The sequence below is a fragment of the Strix aluco genome, chromosome 2 (assembly GCF_031877795.1).
Source record: "Strix aluco isolate bStrAlu1 chromosome 2, bStrAlu1.hap1, whole genome shotgun sequence".
NCBI classification, from domain to species: Eukaryota; Metazoa; Chordata; class Aves; order Strigiformes; family Strigidae; genus Strix; species Strix aluco.
In genome coordinates this window covers 36,472,827-36,485,089 of record NC_133932.1, presented here as the reverse complement: position 1 = coordinate 36,485,089, position 12,263 = coordinate 36,472,827, and the positions used below count along the sequence as shown (strand labels likewise).

Genomic DNA, 12,263 nt, shown 5'->3' with positions numbered 1-12,263 from the left:
TAGATACCTTGTTTCCACAGACATGCAAGATTTCAATTTTATTATGGAATTGACTCAGAACAAACTAAAAAGGTTGGCCAACACCAACGCACAGATTTTTGTAGAACTGTGTAAGTTGCTTCATGTTGACATATTCCTGCATCAGAGCCCCTACTCTTATTTGCAGTACTGCAGGCTGAGTGTTTTTGTGACACTTTTTAGCTCTTACAGGTTTTAAGGGCATTTGGGACAGCCAAGCCACATATATGTGAGTGACGTGCAGTGTATCCAAAGACCAGAACTAAAGCCATAGGAAGGGAAGTAGACTAGACTTAAAAAAACCAACACAAAGTCAACCGACCATGATTTTAGAAAACCACATGGAAGCAAAAATAGTAATCTATGGTGCTAATGGAAAGGACTGCTCTCAAATAAAATGGTTAAGGAAAAAAACCCAGAAACTAAAAAGATTAGCACCTCAGAATATTTTATAGAGAAAATGCCAGGATATGCCATTGAACAGGCAACAGGGTTCTGGAGAACTCTGAGTGTGGCATGCGTGGGATGAAAAAGTGCCCACGTAGTATTTAATACGAAATTCTACAAAGAAAATAACATGAGCACTATTTTAAAGCTAATAATACAGACAAAAATAAAAAAAAATCATCACCCATTTTTGTTTGTGCTGTAGCTTGCCCTAATACAAAACGCAGTGGAAGTTCATACCTCTGAAATACAGAACACTGCAGATCAACTGGAACACAAAAGTTGAAGCATTAACCCACTACATACTTACAGGTTAAAGTATTTTATTTTCCCCAATCCTCTGAAATTTCAAGTCACTGCAGTTTCTGCGGTTAGGCTATTGTTTGTTCTCTACCTGAGATGCACTTTTTTTTTCTTCCTGTAGCAGTGTCCTAACTTGCTGGGCATAAAGCTTTTTCTGAAACCACTTTTAAATAGAATAACTCGGAATTTGAGCCTTTACCCTCTTCAGGCTGCTTCTTCATGAAGCAATGAAGCAAGTATAAAGGTCTTCTACAAGGAACTCAACGATACACTAACATCTTACAGTTAATTTAGAAACTAAAACCAGAACTGAAGTAGAAGTAATGTTGAGTAAAACTGCAAGTCTTTGGGGGGGATTATGTTTAATATTAGTATTCTACTATAATTCCACTTAGGACACTCAGAATGCTATTTATGCTACCTCTTGATAACTTAGAGCAATAACCTATACTTTCACGTACCACTGTAATCACTGTATTGAGATGGCTCATTTCCCATCTGGTTTTCTTCTATTTTCTTTTTAGCAGAATTCTGTGCCTCTTCTCGTGCACGCTTTCTTCGTAATTTTTTTTCTTGTTTCATTTTTAGCTTCCTAAGACTGGAAAAAGCAATTAAGCAGTGAGCTTAACATTAGTTAAGTTGCCAAAGGAGTTAGGCACATCTAAGTTTTTTTCCATGTCTTACAATAGCTATAAGCTCCATTCTACTATAAAATATTATGCTGAAAAGTACAAATATAATAAAGCTAGTTTTCGTTTAGAAGAGACCACAAAATTTCATAAGTTTCATAATAATCAAGTATGTAAGTGTAACAATATCCTCAAGTGTTACAATATCCTCAAATAATTTTTACTCCCATTAATGTCTGAATTACCTGAAATACTATCAGGTTTTTTTTCTTAATTTATAACTCAGCATTTTGAACAACATATCAACATTTAGATTTCCTTAACTTTTAAAAATCAATTTTGTTTATCCTCTCAGCATGATTCCTCATTATTTATAACCTTACTTGACCAAAAATGTAAACTCTGTTATGTCAAAGGTACATGCATCAACAACTGAAATAGCATAATTATACGCAGTTTTTATTTACACTTTCTAAACATTCACACAAAGTTGGTTAGATAGCAAATGCTGTGAAACAGTGGTGTTGAACTTATGCCACACAGCAATATGTCTTCCTTCCAGCTAAAAATCTTGCTGAGTTTCTTCCCTCTAGCAAGGGGAAGGAATAGAACAATGCCTGCAAGCTCAGACTGAAAATAGAGGTGGTATTCTAATCTAGATACATTTGACTATCACTGCACGTATAATTAAGACACTCAATCCATTAAGAAGAATATCAGACACCCACTCTTTTAGCAATCCAATTATTAAGTGTCTTAGCACAAATGAAAGACATGTATGGAGAGCAAGAGTAAAGCAACAGTCCTCAAGTTCTACACATAGCCGCCAAATCACACTTTCCCCAAACAACATGTTACTTCCCTACTTCACTGCCCAGAGACTTCACAATGAAATTAGGTTTCAGGTGCAGATGACTGCAGCAATTTATACTCAGAAACTATTTGTTCAAATTGTCAGGAAGTCAGTGATGCAATGGACAACTTATCCCTCAATATAGAGGTGTGGAAAATCTGATTTGCATCAACTCATATGCTGTATATTTGAAAACAGTTTCCTGTGACCAAACTGAAAATGTTTTTAAAGAACTGTATGACCACTAGAGAGCTACCAATAATTTATTCAGCAATACCAGTTAATGCCCTCTCGTGCTCATTTTATAAATCTGTAACTCTGTATCTTGTTTTACAAGTTAATTTAAATGCTTTTATAATTGAATCATATTTTACCAGACTTTTTAGTTTATCAGAGTCAAAGGGCAAGAACAGCCTTCCAAAGTATTTGTTGTATTTTAGCAATTCTTAGAAAGGCATGAAAAACAATCCTAGAGAAATCTGGTTTGTTCTCAAGTTAGTTTAAGCAGTAGAGAGCTTACCTTGAACATTTCTGTTTAATACTGGCTCTTGGTGGTTCCTTAGGTTTTGTGATTTTTTGTTCAAACTATCAAAATAAATGACATCATATTAATTAAATTTGGGTTACAATGCAACATTGTATACTCAAAACCCAGGGACATTTACTGCTTTCCAAAGCATCAAAAGTAATACTACAAAAGAAAAAAATACAGCCTACATAAGCCTTATGAAGGTCTACCTAAAATTATCTACTACTGCTACAACCTGGTATATAGCAATACATCTTTATCCGCAGAAAAGACAGATTGAAAGATAACACAAAGTCATGAAGAATTGGAGGCTGTTTTGCTTTACCAGTAGGCAGGAAGCAAACTTTACAATAATTTTTTTTTCTTCTCATAGACCAATACTGGTCTAGGAAGAAGTATCAATCTTCCTGTGACTCTGTAGAGGGTAAGAGCACTCTTCCAGTACAATTATTTTGTTTAGCAAGATTAGCTCTGAGTTAAACTAACAGTTCCTTTCATGTCCCTCTAGCTAAATATAAAACAAAGCTCCAGTTCCCACCCATTGCAGTTCTAATCAATACCATAAGGTAATGCCTGCTCCACCAAAAGAACAAATAAGAAGAGAACAGATAATTAATATTCAAAAATAATGCTCAGATTCTGTAGTTAGATAGCATATTACTTATGAGTTTGCAGTTACCAGTCTCATCTTCACTTAATCTCCTTTACCAGAGTAAATATTTTAAATATTATTTTCATATTTGATATGAACATCTACTTACTTCACATTTTACCAGACCAGAAGAACTGAAAATAACGATTTTTGAAATAAGGCCTGTACAATCAGGAGTGAAACACAATTCTTGAAGAAAATCCTGTAGGAGATGATACACACGACAAAGACATTCAAATTCATACAAAATGTATGTTCTTACACAGATTACAGTTTCTTAATTTGACGTCACCAATAGGTTATAAAGCTAGCATTTTATAGAGCTAAACTCTTACTGGATGAGGAAAGAAAGTGACAGCTGACTTGGCAAGGACTGCAAATCAAAAGGATCCTAGATCTGTGGCACACACCAGTTATTCCCCAAGCTATAGCAAAGCCCCTCTTCCTCCAACTTCAAGAGTCAACTTTAAGAATATTTTTTTATGAGTTCATACTCTGCCTGGATTTCCCTTCATTTTACACTGGTTGCTGATACTATGTTTTGTAAAATTCCTTTAGACATACTCAGTGTTGAACTGTTGCTTCAACAGCAAGACTGTAGAACAAATAAAACAATTTAACAAGACTTTCCTGTCTCTCCTGCCAGTGTCATGCAGGCGGAACATCAGGCTGTAGCACTGCCCTTATCACAAACCAAAGGAATATGATAATCTTGACTAAGAAAAAATAAAATGCTTATAGTCTGACATGGCTCTTACCTTATCATTTTTATCACTGTAGTTTGTTGTTTTCAACTTTTTCCAACAGCTGATATGAAACTCCACTCTACACTGCTGGCAGCAAGTAATACGTATAAAACCCTAATATTGAGAAAAAGTATGAATTTAGTATCTTTAAAAAACAACAGAAAACATTACACAATTTAACAGTAGATAGGATAAGATGGTGTGTTCCAGATAGCTCTTTAATATGAAAGTGGGCAGGAAACATGTAAACATGAAGTCTTATCTCCCAAACCCTTTTAAACTAAAATTTTACCTTGAAGTCTGGGTCTGTAAAAAATATTTGGACTTTGGAGTAGCCATAACATTGCTGATAGCGACAAATTGCATCTGGTTGTGGAGGGAACTTGCATTCCTCAATACAATTCTTTAAAATCAACTGAGAAACACAAAATGATATAAGACAAATTGCACAGAAACCAGGAAAAGATGCAGTATCTACTTAGAAACTTCTAGGGAACTCCGCAGTGAAACACACATCTCTTGAACAGCAGATGACTAATACCAAAAGAACAACTCTTCTGTCGTGAAAGCTATGGAAGACTGTGCTTTTATGGCAAAACATTCAAAAAGCTCATTTGAACTGCTATCAGCTCGGTACTCACAGCTTCCCTGTATGCAGGTTTATCTTGGACCAATGTTTTACATGCTGACTAATTCCAAATGTATGAGAATATAGTAAGTTTTCAATTGCCAAAAGGATGAGCCAGATTACTCAGATAATGTGAGGAAAATGGAACATCTGCTCATTTCCGCCATTTCCCAGCATTTCAGAAGTGCCTCACCCGCCATCTGGGTTACACGATCAAGTACATTCCCAGGAACAGCTCAGACCTGGCCCTGCACAGAAGCTAGTGAGATCTCCCAGAATAGTGTAGTGAGGTAAAGACATTAGAGTGACTTTATGTAAAGTCAGTTCAAGTCCCACAGGGTTGGCATTGAGCCCAGATTAACAAAACATTATGAGAAACAAACAGAACACCAGTTACAGCCTTTCAGATATTTGCACTACACTCTCCAGAAGTCCCAGACCATGGATTTATTACTGGTCAGACTACTGTGGTGTCAGCTGGAAGTCTATGAGAAATCTTTAGGTCAGTTTTTGTTTAGGAAGCAACAATACTGCTGCTTCTACCAGAAATGAAACAGGTCAGTATAGCCAGGTGCATACACTGAATAACCTAGCAAGTTCTACTGTGTCAAATTGCCTTCACGCAGAGGAGCTTACACGTCCTGCCTCTCATGGCATGGTTTATCCAGAAACCCTTCACAAATAACAGTGACTCAGTTATAGCTTAAACCAGTTAACTACTTTAAAAAAAAGCTGTTCAGTGTGAGAAAGCAATTTGTAATGTCAGAATCACAAGTTTTAGACCTTTCAAGTCAAACAGGGAATTTTACCATACAACTCCCATCACAGCAACCGAGAACTGTATGGTCAAACTCTCCTATCTGGTTTTAAATATAGCATCACTGCTGCAATTTTCAACTTCGCTTTTTTCCTAATTCAAATTTTTAACCAGTTCTCTCTAGCATTACATTGTGTATAGCATACACATCTACTTAAAGTCTACAAACATGAAACTAAGAAGTAGATACATTATGAAACACTTGGAGCAGATTAGAACCATATTACTACCTAGAAATACCCAAGCATAGAGCCTGACACAGAACCCCCACCCTTGCACTGCAAATGGGATGCCTCCCACATGTTCAAATTTGTTGTCAAGTTCTGCTCCACAAAGACCAGGCCTTGGGGCTGACAACGTTTCAGACAATGACCAGCGGTGCTTGCTCTGGCTGCTCCAGGCCAAAATCTTCCTTTTGCTTCCCTTCTTTCTTTGGCCTTGATAATGGAGAAGCAGGGAGGCAGATGACCACCTTTTTATTTTTTGGAAAGGCCATTTGACAGAACAGGTTTTTATACTTTTTTTTTTTTGTAACATACCTGTAAATTCTCTGTTCGTGTCTCTTCAATGACCCGAGATGTTGTGGGCCAAGTTAAGACTCCAGGTACAATCTTGTGATTAACCATTGTTTGTGATTTCATGAACTGATCGAGTGCATCTGAAAACCTGAAGTTTGAAACAGGTACAACATGTTCAAATCATATATGAGTAACTTCTACATGGCCTGTAATACTTCCACGATTCGTTTTATGATCGAAGGAAAAAAAAAAATGGTAACTGTAAGAGTATGCGGAATGAAAGTGCACCTGGATCATTAACTTACTGGTTTAAAGACTCTTCAATATAAAAGACTCAAAAGCGTAAGCCTGGAAGCCAGCCTGGATAAGGGGCCCAGAATCCAGGCATGGATGTGAGGCAGACTGAGAGCCTGCACTAATGCTCAAGGGACCCATGAACATGGGTGTGTTTGTCAGTACAGAGAGTGAGGGCATGTGTATGTTCAGAAGTGACCTTCAACCAGGATCAGCCAGAGAGGAGGCACAGGACTCTGCTACCTATACTTATGTTTTACATGAGTTCAGGTAGCGCTATACATGGGAGCTGCTCTGCCTGGGCTAGTCTGGGTGGCCAGCTGGGGGGGGGGGGGGGGGGGGGGGGGTTGTACACACACCTCTTTGGAGGACACACACAGCCTCACTACAGGTCAAAACTTGTAAGGGAAACAAGAACCGCATCTATGGGACTGGGACGCAGGCACCTCTTGCGTCTCAGACTGCACCTGGCTACTCTGCAGCAGTGGGAAGGAAGAATCCTCTCTCAGCATCCCACACTCTCTGACCAGGCGCTTTTAGATATTCCACATGAGGAGGATTTAAGGTTTAAAAATCAAACTTATTTATTTGGCATCGTATTGGGTTTACATGCAAGGTTGGGCAGGGGGGTGGGGACCACTGCTGCAGGGGCAGCCTCTGTAAGGAGAGGCCAGGGCTGCCCCAGTTCCAGTTGGCTCCAAGGAACCCACCACAGGGCACATTAATTAATTGTTATTATTAATGTTATTAATAATAACATTATCAGTTTCTATATGCTTACTGTCAGGACACTGGGAAGAAATACTGCCAGGAATACGTATGTTGGAGCCAGCTCAAGACTTCACTCTCAAGTTTATTAGTTGTCCGGTTTCCGCACTTTATGATTGGCTGAGCCACACATACACCCCCCCCCTGCCCTCCCCATGCTGGTCTGGCTAGCTCAGGAAGACATCACTCTTTATCTCAGGGAACCCAGTGACTCACTGGTGCAGCTGCCTTATCTAAAACCAAGGTTACCCACCAGTCTCCCTGGTGCTGAGATAAGTTAAGCTTTCTCAACGATACATTTTTCCCTGAGATCATAGTTTTCCACCCTTCTCCTGTGAGCTCTCCTCCACTGCAGGGATGTGCTGTTTAGTCATATCCCTATGCCCTACAGTCCACTCGATTCAGCAGCTTCCATTACATTCTTAGCAGTAACAAACTTGAAGTTGTTTGATGTCTGATGTATGAATTTAGTGATTAATGAAGAATAATTAAAAAACCCACACACATCATTTCCCAAATGAAAATATTTTTTGTATCAAATATTGAAGCTTTGTATTACACCAACCTGTTTTGTCTGAGGTATACTTTTCCAATTCCATAGTATGCCAAACAACCAAATCTTTCTTCCTGGTACTGTTCAATTATTTTCTTAAATTGCTCTTCAGCCTTTGTCAATGCCTTAAAAATAAATTTAAGACAACAATATGTGACACTTTGCCAGAAGCTTTTCACTTTTCCTCTCCTTTTCTGCTCCAGTAGACTGGGTCGGTACACCCTATTCTTTGATCAGTCTTACAAACAGTAAGGGAAATTAAGCAACCTTATGATCACACACAAAGCTCCCTTTTTAAAAAAAGAAACTTATTCTGTAAACATGGGCTCCCTCTGAAATAATTAAATTAAATGATTGAGCTCACTGAGCCACAAACACCCAGAGATTTTTAAATTCATTTTGAGACACTGAGTATTTTTAAACATTGCAGAAAAAAAAACCCAAACAAACCCAAAAAACCCCCAAACAACCCACACTTCTGTTTCAGTGTTTTCCAGAACCAAAACCATTCTCTTTCTCTTGTTTTAGAAGCAGAATGTTTGTCTTAGAAAGATTAGTGCATAACCACATTACAACAGAGTAGAAGAACAGTGATTGACTATACTTCATTAACACTTAAGAATCTCATTTAAAAGCTTAAAATATATTTTATTTGGCAGCTTATTTATCCAAAGCCATTAAAGATCTAGTCCCACCAGATGATAAACTGTATGGTTCAAAAACGTGACAAAAACTTTCCTTCCCCGCTCATTTTATGTCTGTTAAGAAGAGACAAAAGGGGTGGCCAACTACCTGAACTAGAATTTTGAATAAAACCAATATAGTGGCTTAATGTCATACCTCAGGTTGTCCTATTCCAAGAAGAGCAGTGGCATGTCCATAGATGATTACAACATAATTAATAATACGGAGATTCAGTTGCTGCAAATAGAAACATGCACAAGAACACTTTGCTGCTAAGTAGAACATTACTGTCTAATGTGAATTCACTACAACAGAGCTAGGAAACTCCTTCCTCATCCTTCTTATCATAACCTCTACCCAGATTTATGTTACAATTAGCATAAAAAGTGAAGGTTAACCACACCTTTACCGCTGGTCATTTGGCACCCCTATATATTTTAAAGTGATTAATCCTGAAATGTCTGCATTTAGAAAAGCTGTAACTACAGGCCTCGCTATGTTGACTTCATGCAGCGCAGTGCATCTTCACTATATCACACTCAAAATTGAACAGATTTTTTTTTTTTTAAATAAAAACCCCCCTTCTCAACCTTTTTCTTCCTAATGAATTAGGTCACAATTCCAGATAGATTGGTGCATTACCTGCTTGGACAGACAACTTGTTGGCATTGCAACAGCCCTTACTAAATTGGGAGCTTGAAATGCAGCAACGCATGTGCACACACATTGTCACACAAAACTTAATACTACAGTACAATAATTTAAAGAAATCTAGGACAACAAATGGGTCAATGGCTGATTGGCTAGATACATATACAACAAAATTTCAACAGTATTCACCATCAAAGAGTTATCTAACCTGAAGAATGTAAGTTTTTTACCCTACGTTATTACGAATAAAGGGTAAGCTGACAATGGACAGTAGTTTCTTATCAAATAAGATATTTGATAAGAGTCTCTATTATTATTCTTATAAGAATATTATTTTGGTAAGTATTTTTTAGATTACATCTAGAAATGCATGTGTATGCTGAACATTACAAAAATACATCCTATGCTACTATTGTTTTTTTTATCCTGTTCTCATTTGTCAGCTCTTTGGTGTACATACTGATTGGCACTGTAGTCAACATCACAGGCAACAATTCAATAATAATGACTATTTTGGTGAAAGAAAAGAATGAAACGTGGTATTGAAAGCACAAACTTCAATTACTCTAATAAACTCATTCCTCTCAGTTTACCTTTAATTCTGAAGAATTTAGAATGCTCAACAATTGTGAAAAGGCTTGTTCAGCACTGTGACACCGCTGGTCCATCAAGGCTGTATAACCATCACAAACAAGGGATTTAACCTCTTCTGGCAACATAGTTAAATCCACCTAAAACATTAAAGAAAACAGTAAATCCAAAAGAAAACAAGAGTCTTTTTATTTTTTTTAAAGCAAGCTATTTGCTAAAATACTTATCCAACAGACAACTGTTAAAATTCTGTACTTCCTACAGTTTTATCACAATTTCACTTTTAAAGCAGCAAATCAGGTACATTTTTATAAAATTGTTTTAAATTCAACTTCTAAAAACTTAAAGATTTTCATGGACCTACTGCTGCTAATCTCTTAATAATCCAGGTTTTGTTCTAAGTATATACGCTTTTCTCTCCAGGAAGTTTCAAGTTTAGTTCAAGCATCATTTTAATTCTTCTTACATATATAAAAAAACCCAGATTTACGCTTTTCCTCATTTGTACACTCCATTTTATGTACATTTTTGAAAAACTGAGAACTATTTCCTTCTGCCTACACCTTCTCTCCATCTACGTTAATAGCTCGTGCTAGCAGGTTTCAGAATGCATTGTTATTAGCCTTTTGCAACAGATACTTCCCGTTCCTGAAGTCTGCAGGAACTACCAGCAGTAAGACTGTAAATCAAGACCAACAGTTGCAGAACTAGGACCTTCTGATTAAGCCAACTAGTAATGCATTAGCCTTACAAAAATATGTCTTTTAAAGGAAATAAGGGTTCTTAATGCAGGCAGAACCTGCTCCTGAACCCAGTTTTGTCTTATGAGGTGCTTAATCAGAATAGAGATTTCTGGTATCTACTTCCCCAAATTAACAGAAAGGAAATGATTCATTATGTATGTCCCCATGATTTCATTCAAGAACTTTGGGATATTCATCATTCATTGCTGATAAGACCTGAGAGGGAGAATTCTCAATTTATGAATTTTATAACATTTTAAACAGCCATCCAACAAAATGTCCTATCATTATTTCCAAATGTATGTATCAAACACAGGAAAACATATTTACTCAGAACTTTGGGAGAGGTATTACAAATCCCTGAATGATTCCCGGCAATTTTTGTAATTTTTCTTACAAATCAAGATACGAGGGAGCTATATTACAAACTCATGGTTTTAGCTAAGTTATTCTATGATTACACTGAGTTTTTTTACACTGATTTCCAGTGCGAGGTCTTACAGGAGGGGAAGGAGGAGAAGCAAAAGACTACCAGCAACAAGACTGTATAAATCAATGTAATCATACAATCTTTGTCTCCTGATAAAAGTCAGGCTGAGCATCAAGTGTTAAATTTTTGAACAAAATGAGATTTTGGACGGTTATACTAAAAGGTGACAAATCATTTACACATAAAGTCGTATGCTAATGAAATCCCAGTTACCTGTTGCACTGTACAGAAGAGTTTATCTTGGACAGCTTTAGACTCTATCTTCAAATCAAGGTAATCTCTACAAATAACAGGACAATGCCATTATGAGTTTGTACATGTACTTTACACGTAATCTTATTTCCAAGAAACAAATTTCTGCGCTTTTATCAACTAGATCACATTTGCCTACATCCTAGAGATTATTACGGCACACTTTCACAACTGCAACAACAAGTACTGTAACACTATTAAAGATTATGATACTATTCATATAGTTCATATACTTCTGGCTCAGGAATCGCTAGGGCTTCAGCAAAGTAGCAGTCTTCATCATTTTATTTCTTTTCTTTTACCTTCTCCACCTTATTCTCAACTGAGTTGATCTTATGAAAGGGTGGGATAGGTGACTAGAGAACTTCCCTATACCAAAGGCAGCAGTAGAAGAAGGTGCTTAGGCCTCTTTCCCCTTCTCTACTCTTTTAAGTAAAAGATCCTTTACCCTAGCAGAACCACCACTTAAAATCAAATACATGTAGCACCTATGCGTGGTGGGGGCAGGAAGAGCACAGAAGAAACAGAGCTGTTCTTCCCAGCTCTTCCTTTCCACTACTGTAGCAGAAACACCATGCACAGCTAGAGAATGGTGAAAGTGTAATGAAGAGGCAAAGTATTGCTTAATACTGCAAACTAAATCCTCAGTGCTAAGATTGCTAGTCAATGCTTAATTATATATTGCCTTTTGCTAATATACATTCAGTTCTGTCCCACATTCAAAGGCATCAAACACTCATCATCTGAGATAAATTCTTTACAGCGTCAGAGGATTCCGTAGATTTTTGGAAGCCTAGCAACCTGCTAGTTACAGAAACGGAGATAAGATTGTAACTGACCATGCACCTCACTTGTTAAGAGCTAGCGTGTTTTTTATAGTCTAATAAACTTCCTTGTGAAAGAAGCAATTTTGTAGGTGGTTCAGTTACTTTAAAGAACATTTGTTCCCATAGTGAATTCTATCATTTTTCCACCCCTCTTAAAGTGAAAGTCGTCAGTGGCAACCCAGGTAAATAACATAAGTGGCCTCTCCTGCGACAAAAATTCAATTGTCCTAGCTACAGTGGTATTTGAAAAGAGTTATGGAAAAACAAAAC

General features: G+C 37.2%; 1 protein-coding gene across 7 annotated transcripts in view; it reads right to left on the bottom strand.

Annotated features, from left to right (window-relative positions):
* TTC3 (tetratricopeptide repeat domain 3) overlaps positions 1-12,263 on the bottom strand; it is a 62,757-nt gene that overhangs the window by 21,964 nt on the left and 28,530 nt on the right. For 6 of the 7 annotated variants that reach the window (XM_074814346.1, XM_074814345.1, XM_074814350.1 and 3 more), the window contains exons 17-26: positions 11,128-11,194; positions 9,684-9,821; positions 8,596-8,676; positions 7,768-7,880; positions 6,162-6,288; positions 4,470-4,592; positions 4,190-4,291; positions 3,541-3,633; positions 2,771-2,835; positions 1,230-1,366 (exon numbers count right to left, since the gene is read on the bottom strand). In XM_074814346.1, the coding sequence (XP_074670447.1) occupies positions 1,230-1,366; positions 2,771-2,835; positions 3,541-3,633; positions 4,190-4,291; positions 4,470-4,592; positions 6,162-6,288; positions 7,768-7,880; positions 8,596-8,676; positions 9,684-9,821; positions 11,128-11,194 (1,046 nt within the window). The remainder of the gene's footprint in view (positions 1-1,229; positions 1,367-2,770; positions 2,836-3,540; positions 3,634-4,189; positions 4,292-4,469; positions 4,593-6,161; positions 6,289-7,767; positions 7,881-8,595; positions 8,677-9,683; positions 9,822-11,127; positions 11,195-12,263) is intronic. The other variant, XM_074814352.1, reaches the window with a different exon arrangement.